The following is a 19125-nucleotide window of genomic DNA, read 5'->3' as shown; positions in this document are numbered from 1 at the left end:
AAATCAAAGCCAGTTAATGCTCACTTCCAAGAAGCCAAGTAGCTATTCAGTGGTTAGAATAAAGGGGTTTGGAAATAACTCTTTTCTTCACTTGAATTTTTGGTGGGGAGCAACTAAATGCTGGTTTAAACTATCGAATATTATCCATAACGTCCCTGTTCCAGACCTGTAGTTTTATTGTCTTATATTATGTCCTGTATCCTTTCTGGCTGACCTTATTGTTTTACTGTTCCTTACTGGTGGAATTAGCATTTAAAAACTCATATGGGAAAAAAGTGGTATCTACACAGTAGAAATTGCACTTCTGTTTAACAGAAGAGGAAAACAAAGTAAAAAATGTGTAAGGACCCCAGCCATCTTAGTTTGAAGTAGTCTGACATGGAATTCATAGAAATGGTTTTTCTTTGGTAGTTATGCTTACAAGATTTTGTTCTTGGAATGAGACTACTTGTTTCAGAGTCAGTCTTTTCAGTGAGGGGAGATTAGTTCCTACTGCATTGCTATAACACTCCCCTGGTCCAAATTCATTCAGTGCATTTGTTTACTTGTTTTCTCAAAGACAGTAGATGCCTGAGAGAAAAATACTGACTTCACTTATAGACATGAAGTTAGACCAGAATATGCTGCTTCATCAGAACTTGTATCAAGAGGAATGCTGAATTTGTGCAATAGGGGGTTTTTCTTTGGTTGGGGTATTTGGTTTGGATGGATTTCTTTTTTCCCCCCAAACTTAAATAAAGAGACTGGAATTCCTGGAATTCTGTTTGGTGTTTTCGGATTTGGTTTTGTTTTGTTGGGGTTTTTGTTTTAATACTAAATCATATAGAGACTTTTCTGATCAGAGATGAGGAACACATAATATATGCAGTGTATCTATTCACACATTCAGCCATATGTGTAGGTGTAGTTGCTATAATTCAGTGTTTTGTGAAATCTGAGATCTGTGCCATCTACTGCTTGTGTCAAGGTTTCATACTGTGAAACACAGAGGTTACTTTTCTCAGGATTTTCCATTTATTTCAGCACTGACTTCAGCTGGTAAGATTGCCTTAGGTCTGTCTGAAGTCCACACTTTTCTTTGTATGCTGGACAGAAACTCAGCTTTGGTAGAAAGCTGACTGTTTTGTCAACAAGTAGTTAGTCTGTTAATTGAAGAATCAGAGTTACAGTGAAATTAGAATGTAATTTGGCATTTAACTTAAACAAGAAATCCCCCAACCATTGAGTCTGCCTTACTGTTAATTTTAATGTTTATCTAATGCATTATCAATATGTAAAACTAAATTGATGATAATATAGAATTTTCATTTAAGATTTCTGAATTCATTCCCAGAAACATGAGTCAGGCTAAGTAACATTTGAAACCCTGGTTTAAATTGTGCAGAGAAGGATGACAGAAATGGTTGAGGAAAAAAGGAGGAACTGATTCACAACTTTGTGTATATCTATATGACTAACAATATCAGGGCATTTGGGGTTGCTGTTGGTTATAATTTTACTTCCAGTGTAAAATCCCAGTCTGCAAATGGTTGTCACTCAAATATAATAGCATTTCATGCTTTTTGTTTTCTTTTTTTTTTTCAGTAGACCTTAGATAGCTTCATTTCTAGGTGGTCTGAGTACATAAAGATTTGGAAATGGGATCTTTTGGGTTTTTATAAAATGATTGCAAGCAGAATGATGACTGGAAACTGTAAAACAAGCTGTTCTCTTTCCTACTTTCACTTGTTGTAGTGCTACGAATAACTTCACAAGGTCAAATGTCAGAGAGCAAAAAGTGTCATTATGACACCTTTTTTCAAAACATCAAGCTGTATTTTTGTATAGAATATCTGAAATATGTGTAACTTCCTTTGATAGTGGCTAGACAGTATGTGAAGTGCTACACAGGTCTTTTATTTTCTTATAGAACAATAAAGTCAGACGTTTCGCATTTGAGCTCAAGATGCAAGACAAGAGTAGTTTCCTTTTAGCTGCAGACAGTGAACTTGAAATGGAAGAGTGGATAAACACTCTGAACAAAATCCTTCAGCTTAACTTTGAGGCTGCAATGCAAGAAAAACGAAATGGCGAGTCCCACGAAGGTAAGCCGGGTTTCCAGCAAGGCTGATGTTTTGTCTTCCTTCATGCATTTTGGAAAGAAGGGCTTTCATGTGGCTACATTTTTTTTTGTTTGTTTTCTTTGGGCATAAAAATTACAGGCCTTTTTACTGTCCACTTCAACTGATGAGCATTTTAACCTTGTGGGCATTAAAACAGAACTGTTCTGTGTTGATTCCAGTTGAGTCAAGTCCAGAAGATAATTACGAGACTGATTAAGTCTAGAAAAGTAGAACCCACAATGTAGAATCAGGACTGAGGCAGTTAAGGAAGGAAAGAAACTTAAGATGGATTTGTTTTGAAATGTGTAAAATGCTGCTGAAAATGAAATAATCTGTTCTGTGGCCACTGTAGGTAGAAATGGTGGTTACAGTGTTGGGCTTAAATTTAAATTTAATTCCCTTGACCACGAATATTTCCTGCAAGTATTGAAATAGACTGCTTGGGTGTGGAATCCTTTCTGTTGGAGCCATTTAAGAATAGGTCAGCCAGGTATCTGTAAGGAGTGCAGTGTATGTCACCAGTATCTCAGTGACAAAAGGATAATCCAGATGTCCTCTCATTCACTCTTCCTCTTGAGGGTGGATGGAGAGGGAAACTGGTGTGAACCCAACTGTATGCATATCCAAAAGAACCTGGAGGATATTATAGAAGGTTGTATTTTTATAGATAGTACAAAATACCAAAAGGGATCATTAAGAGTTTAAAATGAGAAATCACAGTCTTCAAAGACTGTCAGAATTTAGTGTGATGTTTGCAAAAGAAGCAAATCTGAAAAGGAGAAGCATCTAGCTCTGGGAAAGACATTTTAGTCTGTGGTCCTTAGTTGACCTTAGCACTGCAAGATGTTTATAGCTAACTCTGAATGGCTGCTTTGTAAATCCAGTAACTGCTGGTGAGTAGAGCTGGGAACCTAATGAACAGAGGGAACTTGTTTTGAAATCAAGTTAGGGTGCATTGTGGAAAGAGTAATGTAAGTTTGTGCACTGAGTATCTGCTTGCCTCATGCAGATATTAAATTAAAATTAAAGATGTGTTCTGTTAAGATTAGAGGTAACTGCTATTTTAATGACTTTTGTAACTACTTGCATCTTTCAAGAAATCACTGCATCAAAATGATGCAGTTGTCCACAACCACCTATTTATGTTAATGGCTGTCATTTTTGAGAGGGCAGGAGATGAAAAAGATGAAATTCTTTTGCTATGGAGTTTTGTGAGCACATTGGAATTTTTATATTTATTTTAAAATGAGTTTTATAATTTCAGATGATGAACAAACCAAACTGGAAAGCTCATCAAGTAGTTTTGATAACTACTATCCTGAAATTGCCAAGGTAAAATATATTTTAAATGTCAGCTTGGGATATAAAGTATAAAACAAGTTAGCCACATGAACTTTCAGTAAAGGTAAGGCATTGGCTTGTAGTTTGTGGTGCTTGGAAAGCTTAGAAGCTCTTTTATTAGGTGTGGTTATTGAGCTTCACGATTTTCTGCTTTTGGAAGGAAAAAGATGTCTTGAAGTTTCATATATAAATCTTAATATGCTGTTTAAATTCAGCATGTCTTATTTTATTAATTCATTATATTTCGTGTTGGTTTATTGCATTCAGGTAAGTGTTCAAGTGTTTGTATAGAAATCTAGTTATACTAAAGTCAAGTTTTATTTTTATTTTTAGACTTAAAAATCCAGAGCAGCTTCATAGCAGTGATGAAGTGAATGTATTTTAAGATGTTTGTGTTTATAATGAACTGGCAGTTCCTGTGTTGCTATGGTTCTTGCTTTTCAATTTTTTTCTTTGTGAAGTGTGATATAAACAAGCATGAAATAAAATGGAACCAAATAGAAAATAACAAAAACTCTTCCTCAGCCCATTTGCAGACTTTCAGTTAAATCAGTGAATTCTGTGTTGGAGTTGGTTTTGTGAATTTTGGAAAGGAGAAATTTTTGTTAGATCACCCAAGAACTTAAACTGGTGACCTTTTTTATTGAAGCTGCAGAATGCAAACTCCTTCCTGTGACTTCCTTACTCTTTCTTCTGTGTGGTACAGCCTGGAATATTGAAACTTTTCTGCTTGACCATTCTCTGGAATGCTCTCCCTTTTTTTCCTGAGGATCTGTCTGACTCCTCCTGAAAGCAGTGCAGCTTATGAACTGAGATTAAGCAAACCAAATTCTATTTACTACAGTAGCTAACATATCAAAGTCAGCCTACATTAACAAGCTTTTAGCGCCCAAATTGGTTGGCTGACTTAATTCTTTCTGTTACTGCTCTGTAATCAATTTAGCACATGTACACAAAAAGCTGTTCTGTGATAATCTAGCTCCAGCTATGGTTGTCTCAGGAGTGAATGTGGATTGTGGTGCATATAATCAAAGCTTCCTAGGAAGGGCTGTAAGCATCAAATAGGATATTTGCATAAGGCCATGAAAATTTGTTTCAGAAATAAATATGGAATTAGATGCTCTAATTCTGTGGAAGATTTTTCTTTCTTCCCAGTCAGTTATTATAATGCTTGTGGTCCATATTCCTTACAGAGGGGCTTGATTTCAGGGCTGCATATCGTTTTAGTACTCCAGTTGCCTCTTGCTGTTTCCATAGCTTTTGCATCAGAAGCATTCAGCTCTTAAAACTCATTATTTGCTAGAATATTATTTTTGCTCAGCTCTTTAAGCACTGGCATGTTTTATTATTATTATTTATTCCATTGTTATAACCTATTTACATTTATGTTTCCTTCAAAATATTTTTTTTTAATTTCCCCTTCCAATTCACCTTTCCTAAACATTGCCTTTCAAAATAATTTCCCCTAATGTATTTTTGTAGCCCGTTTTTTCCTGAGGAAAATTACTGGGAAAACTCTGCCCATTTTCTTTACTCTTTGTGTCTTCACTTGATTGCTATATATAAATGGTGTTTGTTTGGAGGATTTTTTGTCCTTTATTCTCTCTTGCCTTGTCTTTTCAGCTGTTGTTTGGATTTGGTTCTTTTTTCCCCAGTGGAAGCCTTGCAGGGCATTGGGCTTTCTTTTAGAAGAGTTTAAAGCTGCTTTTTTATTTTTGTTGGTTCTAGAAGGAAAATTTCACAATAGCTGACCTCATATCCTTATGAGGAGAGAGAAATTCCTTCAGGGGTGATTGCAGAGCACCTGACAGTAGGGGAAAAAACAGATTTCCTAGGAAGGCTTTAACCCTTGTGTGTACATACATCTCCAAGCCTTCATTTTTCCATCAGTAGCTGTTAGTTTATAACATAAACTAAATTAGATGGTAGTTTGCACTTCAGTGCATAGATGCACACACATCTGTCTCAGTCTGTCTTTCTACCTATTTCATGTTCCATTTATCTGTAATTTAACTACCAATAGTGAATGAAGGGGTTTGGTAGTAGATTTTTTTTTGTGGTTGGTTGGGGTTGTTTGTTTTTGTTGCGTTTATTAATCTTAAAATAAATTATACCTCTGAAGCAGCTGTGACTGTCATGATCAGTGTGCCCAAGCTCCTCCCTAACCATTATTGCTCCCAGAATACCTTGAGGTGGGAAAATATTGTCTCAGTTTTACAGATGAGGAAATAAAATCACAGAGCCACTGATGTGCTCTAGGCAGGGTTCATGGTCACAGGTAACAGGTTCATGCATTTTCAGTTCTTGAGTTCTGACAACTGCCCCTGTTCTGTCAGTCAGAAATGCATATAATCATCTGTGCACAAAACACTAAAGAATCTAAAACTATTCTAGCTGCTTTAGCTGAAGCAGTTTCTGTCTGGCTCCTGTGCCGAGGCAATCTTCCTCCTCAGCGCTTGCCACTAAATTTTACCTTGCACATAAAACATGCACACAACTTTCGTGCCATCCTTAAACTTTTTCACATTTCCTGTATTTCCCAATTATACCAGTTGGTCAACAAGCTAATTCTGCTGGTATTGAGTATCTGGGTCGTCTCTTTCACAGCAACTCTCCTCTTTTCTTCTTTTTGTGTTAAAGCTAACAAAGTAAAGTAAATGAAAACCATTGGAGCATTTATATTCAAAATGGCACCTCAGAATTTTCTCTTCTGTAATACATCCTCTGAGCCGAATTCTATTTTTTAATTCCTGTTATCAACCTAAAAATATGATTATGAGCTCTTAGAGATTGTTCTTTTGTTTTGTTTTGTTTTTTTCTTTCTCTTGAGACATAGTAGAAGTTGTTTCAGTCTCCAGCAAAGCAGATGTAGACAGTAGATCACTTCCTGCTGATGGTCAGTGATGAGCATTTTGGGTTTATAACTTCTTTTAACCCATACAGGCTGATCCAAAAAGAAACACCTGCCTGTAATGTCATATTTTGTATCCTTGTTTAGCCAGCTGCTACTTTAAGAATGGCATTTCTCCTGCATGGGTAATTTTGGTACATGCATCTGTTCATTTGTCATGTCCTGTGACTTTAAAAATCATAGAATGCTCTTTAAATAATACCTTTTTCAAACAAAGGTAACCTATGTATACCATCAGTCTTCACATTCTGTTTTGTTCCACTTCACTTTTGTCTTGCTGTTAAAAGATAGGTATCTACAAATCCCAGTGAACTCTGCAAAGTACCTTTTAAATGGGAGGGGTTTATCTTTTGGAACCTTTTGGGTTTTCTCCAGCTGCCCACAGGAAAACCACTTCTTTGGCTGTAGAGCTCAAGAAAAGTTAAAAAAAAAAAAGCTACCAACAAAAAGAAAAAAGAAAGCAAGCTATGATGGTGTTTCTTAATTTAGGTGATCTTTTGTTTCCTCAGCAATCTTATGGTCCCAGGATAGCTCTGAGCTTTAACCTGCAGTCATACTATGTGTTTTTATTTAAATAAAATAGGATTATGAAAGTTATTGTTTGAGGAGGCAGATATATAAATGACACTGAAGTGTATTTCTCATGAACATGGAAGGTTATATGTTGCTGATATAAGGTTTTGTACTTTTAGGGCTGGGAAAAAGCATTAGGAGAAGAGGCTCTCACTTTGTGCTTAGTCATGTTTGATCAGTGTAAACTAAGGAGCTTCAAAGCTCAGCAAGGGAGAAATGAATGCATGAATCAAAAATGTGTGGGGCTTTGAACATCACAGAGAAAGGGATGAAATTAAAGCCCACTTTAATAGTGTGATGTCAAGACCTCTTTTCTTATTTTGAACAGAGTACCAGAGAAGCAGAAATCAAGCTGAAAACTGAAAGCAGAGTTAAACTTTTTGCCTTGGATCCAGATGCACAGGTTAGACTTCTTACAAGGAAGCAGGGGTATTTTATGTTGATCCTTTTGAGATGAAGGCAAACTTACCTTAATTTTCTTTTCTCTTTTTAAAGAAACTTGACTTTTCTAGTATTGAACCAGAAGTGAAGCCATTTGAAGAGAAATTTGGAAAAAAAATTCTCGTGAGGTGTAATGATTTATCTTTTAATTTGCAAAGCTGCGTTGCAGAAAATGAAGAAGGACCAACAACAAATGTAAATAATTAATCTAATTACTTCCTGTTAATTTGGAAATAAATGTCCTAATGTTTGGTTGGCACTTTCCTTAATGTCAGGGATTCCTTGTTGTGATTGAGAAATTTATATTATGGGGATTTTTGCTCTTTTAAATCAAAATGAAGGCCTAAATCCTATATAAAGTAACTTTGCTGCTGATATTTTTGTTGGGGGGTGGAGAGAGAAATTTTTCTTTCACTGTCTTTTACATGTTGTCAGTAATTCCTAGGGTGATGGCCATATGTGTTCATGAAAATATTACCTATCTTTTTTTCATACACATTTTTACAGTGATGCCAGCACTGACACTTGATTCTTTTTCTTCTTTTTTTTAATGTCTAGGTAGAACCTTTCTTTGTCACACTGTCACTATTTGATATTAAAAACAACAGGAAAATTTCAGCAGATTTCCACGTTGATTTGAACCATGCCTCAGTAAGGCAGATGCTGTCCAGTGCATCTCAACAAATGATGAATGGCAGTGGTGATAGCTTACACAGAATTCAGGACATTCATGAAACTGTCTTGCAATATCCAAAGCAGGTAAGAGCTAGGAACCTGAACTAGCAGGATTTTGGATGCAAAATTGCAGTTTCCTGCATGATCTCATTTGCTTTCTATTATGTGATGTAAAATGTGCATTTTCCTTCTTTATTTATGTCTTGTTTTATCTCTAGGGAATATTCTCAGTCACATGTCCTCATACTGACATTTTCCTTGTGGCTAGAATAGAAAAGGTGTTACAGGGAAGTATTACACATTGTGCTGAGCCATATATGAAAAGTTCAGATTCATCAAAGGTATGTTATTTTCTTCTGTGGCGTGAAAAAAATTCTGAGGCATTAAAAATGCTGAATTTATTATTTTTATAATAAATTCATGTAACTGGATAATTTGATTTAGTAAGTTGTAATTATTTCAAGTAGCTATTGTTACGTTCTAGATAAAGGAACATTGGAACATTTTTGGAAACATTTATTTCCCTTTTAATGATTGTGACAATGTGATTTTTAGAATGTCTTTAAGTAAACTGTTTTGACAAAAGAATATTGGACCTCAGTGTGAAAGTTGAGTTGAAAATTTTGGAACAGTGAAATGTTACATATAGATCATAACTGTATGTCTCTCTGAGTTAATGCATCTTACTTAGTGTAACATTGTTGATGTTTTGTTGTGCTACTTTTTGGGGACAGTAGTTCACTGGATCTTTATCTGCACTCCTGCTGGGTTTTTTCCTCCAGAACCATTGAGATCATTAAGCTTCTGGTTTTATGTATAAAATTCTTTGCAGATTTGATAGAACCCCATATCACTTCTGGGATTGCACTCTAGGATGGCATAACATTTTGATGTTCTCTGAAGCAAAGCTACAAAAAGTTTTGTTAGGTGCTACTTCTTGTTAGTCAGTGAAGAAGCAGAGGTTCACTGTTTTTGATTTACAGTTATGCTTAAATAGCCAGAGCAGCAAACAAGAGAGAAGTGTTTTTGTGAGCAGGGTCAGCTACTCTTGACATTCTGCCTGTTTTCAGCTAAGAAGAAACAGTTAACTTTCAGTCTCTGCAGGGCAACAGTGTTCTTTCCTACAAATTTGATGCTGGCTAAGCTGCATGTAAAAAAACCATGTATTTTTCACTTGGTCTTATTATAGATCAGCCTACTGATTTGTTTTTCCAGGAATGTGTGAGTTATTTTGTTTCCCCCCAGCTATTGTTGGAAAACAGCAGCTTTGTATTTTAGGAGTCTGGTTTTGATGTTGACTGTTATTGAGTTAAAATAAAGCCTGAGCTCTGAGTGTAGGTGATTTTGGTGTCCTTGGGCCTGAGCCATGTGGGGAGGTCAAGTAAGCCCAGGTGTTCCCACATTTGATGCTGAGTTCTGGACTGGTAGCTGCCCTGTATGATGGGAGTGGACAATGAGAATGCTCATGGTTATATTAACTTATGCTTTCTAGCATTCAGTCACTTATAATTTTATACAAATGAATGCTTAGTTTGAATTTTTCTCTGTTCTTGTTCTCAGGGACTACACTGTGATAATCTGAAACAAAATAGAGCAGTACCAGCTACATAGGCCTCTTGTGGGTCAGTGTAGGGAGAGAGTTCCAGTTCCCTGCAAAATTACTAGTCTGGAGAAGAAAAGGGGAAAATGGAAACAGCAAATTCTACAGCTAAAAAAAAAAAATCACTTTTTCTCCCCTTCAATGTTGAATACAGTGATTTAATGATCATTGCTTACTAAGGTTTTATGCTTCCGAGTGCTATTTCCCCTTTTTTTACAGGAAAGGGTAATGGAGAGTTCTCTCAAACACACTAATAGAATCAGCTCTTTATAATATCAACAGCACAGATCAGGGATAATATTCAGGAAGTTTTAGCCTGTACTTGGTTTTGCCTCTGGCAAAGAGTTTTGCTCTGTGTGAACACTTGGGATTCCTGGAAAAGAGATGTCCAAGGGGTTCAGCTCAGTGTTGAACATCTCAAACCAGTGGGTTTTAGTTTCTGATTGTTGTATTTGTTGGTTCTGTATAATGGAGTTTTTTGTTCATTTAAAAGTTAACAAAATCAAGAATTTAGACTTTAAATGAGAGCAGTGTTGCAGTGTCCATACACAGGGTTGTCCATGTGATCCTTATACAGCTCTTCCCCATAGTCTGAGTGGAAGAGACTTTGTAGTGGAAGATTTTGTAGTACTGGTCTTGCAGAGTATTGGACTGCTTGTTATGCAGGAATGTGTTCTGGTACACAGGGTGAGTGGTGGATACAGATGGGGGAGCAAGTGAGAGGGGAAATTTTGATTGGTTCTTTTTTTTTGGAGTTGGAGCTTTATTTTTAAAAGCAGTTTAATTTTGCTCTAGCTTTCATTCTGTATTCTGTGTATAATAATGTTTCTCATGCTAAATTAAGTATTTCTTGTCAGAAATGTAGATGGGTCTGTTTTCACCATGAAAAGCTGTGAAATCAGCAGGCTGTGCTTAACCTGAAATGAATAGTTAAGAGGCATTATCAATTGTCTTTCTCTTCACATACTTAGGATTAATCTATAGTCTTCCAAAGAAGATTTTCTAATTCATATCTGTGTCAATATGTGGGGTTTTTTCTTTATGGGGTTTTTTCTTTTTTCTTCATTTTCTACTAATGGTTCAGAAAAATGCAGCTTTTCAAATATGGCTATTTCTTGTGTCCCTTGTAGGTTGCACAGAAAGTTTTGAAGAATGCTAAGCAGGCATGCCAGAGATTAGGTCAATATAGAATGCCTTTTGCCTGGGCAGCTAGGTGAGGACAAATCTTGTCAATCTGTATTTTTTTCTTAACTTTTCTCTAACGTGTTTTTCTGACTCTCCCTTCTTGTAAACCTCAATGTGCTATTTAAATGATTTCTTCCTTTGCTTTCAATTAACCCAAGATTTCCAACAATCTTGCACTTCAACTCTGCAGTAGGAAAAAAGTCATAAACATTCATTGTTAATCAAAGTGTAGATACTGCCAGCTGTTTTTTGCTGTCACTGTTTTTTACGTTATTAAGGATGAAATGGCTCACACTTATTTGTTAGACTGAGCTATTTATATGTTAAACTCACCTACAATGAGTAAAATATTAAATGCTTAATGAATATTAATGAAGGATGGTACAGGATATTCTGATTTGTAATAAAAAAAAAATTCCTGAAATGAATTTCAACACTTTCATAAACTCAGCTAAAAGCAGGATTTTTACTTTCAGGACGTTGTTTAAAGATGCCTCAGGAACCCTGGACAAAAATGCAAGATTTTCTGCTCTCTTCAGACAAGACAGTAATAAACTCTCAAATGAAGACATGTTGAAATTGTTAGCAGATTTTAGGAAGTAAGTCTGATTTTCCCACTTGTAAAAAACAGAAACAAACCAACCTAAAACCCCTCACTCCTAACCCTGAGCCACACCATATTTTGTTATGGTCTTGAACTGGAGCATCTAATATTTTGATGTATGTATTTATACATGTCTTTCACATCAAATATAGAATCTGTATAAATGTAATTAAGGCCTTCCAACAAGCTGCAGATCTGTCTTTTACATGGTTTGGGGGCTGTAAGCAGGACTGAAGTATAATCCCACATGTAACATGCAGTCAGCACCATATCCTGAACTATCTCTGTGCTGGGAGTTATTTTTGCACAATATGCTCATCTGTTTCTCAAAGGAAAACAAGTATGAGCAGAAATCATCTGTTCCCTGACCTTGGACAGGGGATGCTGGCTGTCAGGGAAAGGGATTCAAGCAAGTATCCAGTCCACCTTCCTTGGAAATGTGTGTGTCTCAGGATACCTAAGGAACAGAACATTGGTTATTATTTTTTACAATGTATTCTCAAAGATTTCATCAGTTTGTGTGCAAGGTTTATGTATTAAGGCTTGTATTAACTTGAACAATCACTAAGCACAAAATGGGTTCTAGTTTCTTTCTTCTTGCTTAGCAAATCTGAGAAGGAGATTTGTAATAGATATTTCAGCTCACTTTTAGCAAGTGGCTGGAGGTTTTGTTGAACTTCACACAGCAGTGGAATTGCTCTGTATACTGATACTCCTTGCCATAACTGCTGTCACTGGAATTGAAACAAACAATAAATTAGCCTGCCACACTACTTTGTGAGTTAAGGGAGTGCTTTTGGTTATTTCAGCATCCTGTTTGTGGAACCATGTACAGTATTTCACAGGAAATACAGGAAGAATGGAGTTCCAATGTCTAAGGCATTAGACATCTATTGGAATTAGAATCTATTGGAATTAGAATCCCAACCCCAACTAGAAGTTTGCTACACAGCATGGGATTGCTTTTTGGGAAAACTTTGCATCCACTTGCTGTGCAATATTTTTAAAAAAACATTCTGCTGACTGTCTTTACTAATAAAGGGTTCTGCATGGTTTTGGCATGGAAAATACTTGTACTTCATGTTTCTGAAGTAGCTACACCATAACATCTATACTTGGGTTTTGCAAGGGGAATTGTTAGTCTGGAAAAAGGAGGAGATAGAAACTTACTGATTTCTCTTCCCCCAGGTTTATTTTACTGTCATGAATCCTTCCCACTGACCACTGAGATTTGAAACTTACAGATTCCCTCTTGGCTGCAGCTGATAGTTGCCATCAGTTACTACCTGGCAAAACTTGATTTTGAAAAAAGTGTTTCATTTAAATTTAAAGAAAGAAAAAGTCATGCTTTTCTGTGACCTTTGACACACTTGTATGTCAGGTCTTTTTTTTTCTTTTCCTGAGAATTTAAAGGAAAAGAAAACTGTATATCTAGGCAAAAAGCAAGACCAGATCAGTCATGCACCCTCAAACCACTTTTCCTCTCATATTCCTATTTCAGGATATTACTTTTGCCTCTGTTTCCTATTATCTTTTTTTACTGGCATCTGATTTGCATTTAGCCTGACTTTGAGAGGTTGTTTTTTTTTCCCCTTCCTACAGACCTGAAAAGATGGCCAAACTTCCTGTTATTTTAGGAAATCTGGATGTTACAATTGACAATGTGTCACCAGATTTTCCAAGTAAGTATTAACAAACACTGTTAAATTGACATTCAGGCTTTTTCCTCTTCAGTTCTTTATTTGTTTTTTTTTCCAATGTATTTTCAGATTATGTTAACTCATCATACATTCCAATGAAACAGTTTGAAAACAGTACCAAGACACTCCCAGCATTTGAAATAGAGGAGTTTGTTCCCTGTATACCAAAATGCACTCAGCCTTTTACCATCTACAACAATCATCTTTATGTTTATCCAAAGCACTTAAAATATGACAGTCAAAAATCTTTTGCAAAGGTGAGTAGAGGAAAACTTTTCCACCTTCTTTCTCAGGTTTAGTTAAGATTACATATTTATTTTTGTGGTGATCCCTATGATTAATTGCTTGGGTTTATGTTTTTAACTACTGCTTTAGGCTAGAAATATTGCAGTGTGTGTTGAGTTCAAGGATTCTGATGAAGAGGATTCTTTGCCTTTGAAGGTCAGTCTTTCCATTTTTGTGGCTGATAGAGGTAAATAGTGAACAGTTAGCTAAGTAACAGTAGCACTGGATTAATTGTTTTAGTTTGGGATGGTGGCTTGAGAGTAACATCTGGATGGCTTGCTTGTTTCTGATAAAAGAGATTCTAAAGAGTTCTCAGAGCATTTCCTGTCTTTAATATTTTTTTACTAAAATTCCAGGAATAAACTGGTTGCAAACAAGGGTAGCTTATACCTGCTCCCCAGTAAGTTAAAACATTAAAGATATATTTTAACTGCAGATCCAAACTCCATTTTATGAGCTATCACAGTGTATAAAAGGTGCCTGGAAGACCAGAAGTAGAGAAATGTAGAGACTTTCTGAAGTGAGATGACAGTGTCAGCTCTACTGCACAGCAGGCAGACTAAGCTTCATGTAAAGAAACCAAGTTAAACACAAGTTAAAATATTTCAGATTCTGGGTGAGACATCCTAAGCTGAGAATAAAAAAGGATCACAGGGTCTTTTTGTTCTTTTTTTCCTTTTCTGTATTCTTAGTGTATCTATGGTAGGCCTGGTGGACCAGTATTTACTAGAAGTGCATTTGCTGCTGTTCTGCATCACCATCAAAATCCAGAGTTCTATGATGAGGTAAGCTGCCTTTCTGAGGAAACAACCAGGTCAGCCACTATTTAAGTTTCAAAATGCAAGAAAATATTAGAGGATTGCAAAGTTCCAGTTAAATCAGGTCTACTTTCTAAGGACTTTTTTTTAGTTTTGTGTCTTTGATTTGTGGTCTACCTTCAAATACAGCCTGGAATTGCTTTTTAAATGTAGAACCAGTAACACATGTCAGTGCTCTAGCTGAAAACTTCTGCAGAGATTTCTTTGCCTTTCAGATTAAAATAGAGCTCCCCACTCAGTTACATGAAAAGCACCATTTGTTGTTCACATTCTACCATGTCAGCTGTGATAATTCAAGCAAAGGGAGTACAAAGAAGAAGGATGTTGTTGAAACACAAGGTTTGTACACTAATGCCTTACTTTCAGTATTTACTGGGGAACTTTTTTGAAGTATGCTTATCTGGTAACCCATAATTTTTGTGGTCTCTATAATGCTTTCTAATTACATATGACTGACTGAAAGTTTTAGTGAAATATTTCTTCTCATTTAAATGTTTCAAATTTTGGCTTAGAGTGTCCATTGAATGTACAGTGTTTTTCAAAATCAGTGACAGTTGCTTTGTGCTGTCAATGTTTTGTACTTGTTTGAGTTCAAATCATTTGGCCTTTACAGTAACATTTTCTGTTTTATGAACTATGTGTTGGTAAGACTTTTGTTGTAAGGGTTTATGTGAAGTTTCATAATATTTAAATTCACTTGCCTTTCATGTTCTGTAGTTGGGTATTCTTGGCTTCCTTTGATAAAAGATGGAAGAGTGGTCACCAATGAGCAACAAATCCCAGTGTCAGCAAACCTTCCCTCGGGCTACCTTAGTTATCAAGAAGTGGCTATTGGAAAGGTAGGTTGTAGAAAATGGCTCTAATCTTAATAAAGAGCCCAAACATAGTGGAGAGAAGGTTTGGTTGTAATTCCCCAGTCTGCTGATAATATTTGAGTAATTTTCCAACAGAGTTTATTTTCTTTTATAGCTTAAATGGAATGCTTAGCAAAAGTCAGATGTCTGACTTACAGGAAACAAGCAAACCCAAAGAGGCATGGGAGACAAAAAAAATTGTATTAGGACAGATTCTTGTAAAAGTCAGAAAGTTGTTACATACTTGCTTCTGTTGTTATTTAGCTGATACAACTGAGATATGCTTATGTTTTATTTTCTATAGTAATAATTAACTGGAAGTTACAGTAATTTTTAAACATTTAAAATTATTTTGAGTTTATGAAGGATATAATAATCTGAAAATTACAAATAATCTGAAGTCCTTTACTAAATTTTTTTTAGCATTTCATGCTGTCTCCTTTCAGTAAGTCCTTTATTCCTGAACAAGTTTATTCTCACATCTTGATTTTTGTGATCTCTATACTTCACAAGTAAAATTTATGGTTGTATTTTTCAAAGCAGAAAGCTTGCATAATTGTGGTCATAAAAATCATACCAAGGAGCATACAAAATGAAAATGTGATAGGGAATTTGACAAAGTTTGAATGCAGAGACAAAATTGACTGATTTTGGAGGAAGAGACTAAAATCAACAGCAAGAGGTGCTGCTCTCCTCCTGTTCTACCACCTGCTCTTTTTTAAACTCTGCTGTAAGCTTTCCAACCATTGTCTCCCTCACATCTTCCATCTTCTCACGTTGTAGGTGTGTTCTTTATGCCTCTGCTGTTTGTCTCTGCTCATGCCCATAGGTAGAATGTTAGACCAATATGACTGGTGGTAGATTGGCAATAAAATCTCTCCCTAGCTGGATAGCAGGGTCAGCATTCTCATTCTCAGTTCTTTGCAAATGGGGTAAGAAGGAAGGAATGGCTGCTGCCTATCAGTGACATATGTTAAGATTTAAACCTTGTATCTTGTGGAAATCCTTGTGTTATTTTTCTGAGAAAACTAGTAAATATTTCTTTCTAGTCAGAAGTTTATTTGCAGAGCTGCAGGGAAACACAAAATCTGTGACTTGCAGAGAATCAATTTTGTTAGCCACCAAGGAAAATATTGTGGAACTTGTAAAGTACATTTTAAGCTTCATAAATGCTTTCGGAAATATTGCCTGCATAATTTTGCTTTATTTATGACTTTATTCATTGCACACTGCATTTCTTCAACCTGCCTTTTTTTTTATTTTTGAAACAAGTGTTGTTAATGGTACTGTTAATTGTTTAATTTTAATATACAACTACATTATTTTACTTTTTCCCCCCGTGTGTGTGCAGCATTCTGGTCCTGAAATTAAGTGGGTAGATGGAGGCAAACAGCTGCTAAAAATATCCACTCATCTGGTGTCAACTGTGTATACACAGGTGAGTTATAAAGCAAATTTAATTATAGAATTTTTAGGAATGATGTATGTTTATAGTATGTATATAGTATGTATATATAATATATGGGAAGATTCTTAAACTCAGTATGCTCACCTCTTTTTTTCTCTTAGGCTTTTCTCATGGTCTCTTTCTTTTACATCAGATGTAAAAAACAGATCTGAAATGGAAGCTACTCAAAACTATTCAAAACATGAGCCTTTTGTCTCCTGTCATCCACTCCAGTCGGAATTTTCCAGTTAGATGAGAGGTCATAGATGTGTAAAAGCTGTTTCCTGGCATGTCTGCAGAGCAATGAGTCCTGTTAGGCCTTTTCATAGAAAACATATTATGATTGGTTGGGATAATTAAGTATGCTATTTTCTGTCAGTAGGAAGCAAATATAGGTGGCATTTTGTATAATGGGTATTCAAAAAACTCTTGAAATTCCATTTAAAAAAATAAGACTTATTAATAAGTCTTTAGAATAGTGGACTTCAGCTATTATTTTTGAAAATTGAATCTATGGACAAAGATATGTATTTATGCATATAAATATTTTTAGTGGATTATAGATTGTAATGTGAGATGTTGTTTAATTTGTTGTTCTTTTTGCCTTTGACAGGACCAGCACTTGCATAATTTTTTTCAGTACTGTCAGAAAACAGAGTCTGGAGCTCGTGCACTAGGAACTGATCTTGTGAAATATCTTAAGGTATAAAATGGCAGTGACTAACAGATTATGTAATTCATTTATGCTTTTGCAAAGCCTTGGAGCTTCAGACATTTTATAGGTCTCGTTTTTCAGTGTGAGGATTAGTACTGTGACTGTGACTTGTATTAATGGAATATGCTGTGGAAAAAACAAAGATACTTTCTGCCTTAAATAAATTTACAATTGCAATGTAAGAGGAAACCACAAAGAAATAATGAGACAGTATTGGTTATGTATGGTAATTTCAAAACACTAATGGCTTAGTTTGTCAAAATAGTCAAATTGAACTGTGTATGGAAATTGTAAGGAATCACAACTCTTGATTTTTCTAAAATTTTGCTTAGAAGGTCATAATTGTTGTGTCTTCAGTTCTCTTTTGGGATTAGATCAGTAATGGTTTCCACTTCAATTTTTTTCTGACACAGATCACATAGGATGAAAGACTGTTTTATCTCTTGAATACTGTGGATGTGCAGGCAAACAGTCAGAGTCAGGACAGCTGCCTGATACCCAGCACTAAATGGAAACATCTGACATTTGTTATCTGCATGCACGTTCAGCAAATGCATTCTTTTTGTCAAATTTCCTTGAATTCCAGGGAATTTTGTGGCATAATAATTTGTAGGATGAACTTCATACACTGCCTTTTCTGTTAGGATGGTTATGTATGTAGGATATTTTGCATGTAATGGAATGCAAAGGCACATCAGGAAGAAATGGTCATTAATAATTCAGTGTTTCCAATTTCCATTAGGTAGTTAGGGATTTTAGTTCATCCTCAGTTTTAACGTAGTTGCTGGTTTACTGTTTAGCAGTAACTAGTATAATTAGTATTGCACTTAGCACAAGTAAGAAATCTGCATGTTTTTGTGGAGCTTCTGTTTGCTAGATGTCTGCATTGGTGGATTAAATACCAAAATATACCAATATCAGTCTCAGAATGCTGTTGGGCACATGGAGAGACTTTTCACTGAATCATTACCTGGAGTGCATTTCAATGGAAAAGTACAAATAAGTACTTCTAAAATGCTGTTATAACACCTAATTTGTATCCCTAATTTACTTTCCTGTAGAAAACATTTGCCAAATATTTATATTGGAAAATATCCTCAATTGCTTTCTGCACCATATTTTTGGTAACAAGCACCAAGTGGTGCAAGCAGTTTGTATATTTGGAAAAATTTATTTTTGCAATAAATTTTTTGGTTTCAGAATTTGTGATTTAAATGCTGTTGATTCACAGGAGTGACAGTATTACCACTCTCTTTTAGAGCCTTCATGCCATGGAAGGCCATGTGATGATAGCTTTCCTGCCAACTGTTCTCAACCAGTTGTTCAGAGTTCTCACCAGAGCAACTCAAGAGGAAGTTGCAGTCAACGTGACCAGGTAAAGAATTTTAAATGGTTCATGGAGTCTACATGATGACTGGGTTAGCACATCAGTCTGTAACTGAGTGGCATTTTTGCTGTTGCAATCACAGCTTTCTTTATAGGTTTACTTGTTTTCTGACTTCTGTTTAGGGTTATTATCCATATTGTTGCTCAGTGTCATGAAGAAGGTTTGGATAGCTACCTGAGGTCCTATGTGAAGGTAGGGAAAAGTAAATTGAATATTTCCTTTTTTATTTCCCTGATAAATAATATATTTAAATTCAGTTGCATCTATTTAATTTCAATTATTTTGTATTATGCCATAATTTTGTATTTAATTCTGGTTTTCCTCCCAAAGTATGCATATAAAGCAGAACCCTATGTTGCTTCTGAGTATAAGACAGTACATGAAGAGTTGACAAAGTCAATGACAACAATTTTAAAGCCATCTGCTGACTTTCTTACCAGCAACAAACTGCTTAAGGTATGTGTTGAACTGTACTTTTTTGTATGTG

The 19125-nt window shown here is 35.6% G+C and overlaps 1 protein-coding gene across 7 annotated transcripts in view; it reads left to right on the top strand.

The window, feature by feature from the left end:
• The window catches only part of DOCK9 (dedicator of cytokinesis 9), a 113170-nt gene that overhangs the window by 55127 nt on the left and 38918 nt on the right, over nt 1-19125 (top strand). For all 7 annotated transcript variants that reach the window (XM_050979969.1, XM_030233985.2, XM_050979242.1 and 4 more), the window contains exons 8-26: nt 1910-2084; nt 3367-3434; nt 7256-7330; nt 7423-7563; nt 7927-8127; nt 8262-8384; nt 10774-10856; nt 11305-11427; nt 13035-13114; nt 13202-13389; nt 13508-13573; nt 14110-14202; nt 14451-14574; nt 14953-15074; nt 16441-16527; nt 17150-17239; nt 18511-18626; nt 18761-18830; nt 18969-19094. In XM_050979969.1, the coding sequence (XP_050835926.1) occupies nt 1910-2084; nt 3367-3434; nt 7256-7330; nt 7423-7563; nt 7927-8127; nt 8262-8384; nt 10774-10856; nt 11305-11427; nt 13035-13114; nt 13202-13389; nt 13508-13573; nt 14110-14202; nt 14451-14574; nt 14953-15074; nt 16441-16527; nt 17150-17239; nt 18511-18626; nt 18761-18830; nt 18969-19094 (2151 nt within the window). The remainder of the gene's footprint in view (nt 1-1909; nt 2085-3366; nt 3435-7255; nt 7331-7422; nt 7564-7926; nt 8128-8261; nt 8385-10773; nt 10857-11304; nt 11428-13034; nt 13115-13201; nt 13390-13507; nt 13574-14109; nt 14203-14450; nt 14575-14952; nt 15075-16440; nt 16528-17149; nt 17240-18510; nt 18627-18760; nt 18831-18968; nt 19095-19125) is intronic.

This window comes from Serinus canaria, chromosome 1 (assembly GCF_022539315.1).
Source record: "Serinus canaria isolate serCan28SL12 chromosome 1, serCan2020, whole genome shotgun sequence".
Lineage (NCBI taxonomy): Eukaryota > Metazoa > Chordata > Aves > Passeriformes > Fringillidae > Serinus > Serinus canaria.
The sequence above is the reverse complement of the archived record's forward strand: the minus strand, read 5'-3'. Positions and strand labels throughout refer to the sequence as shown.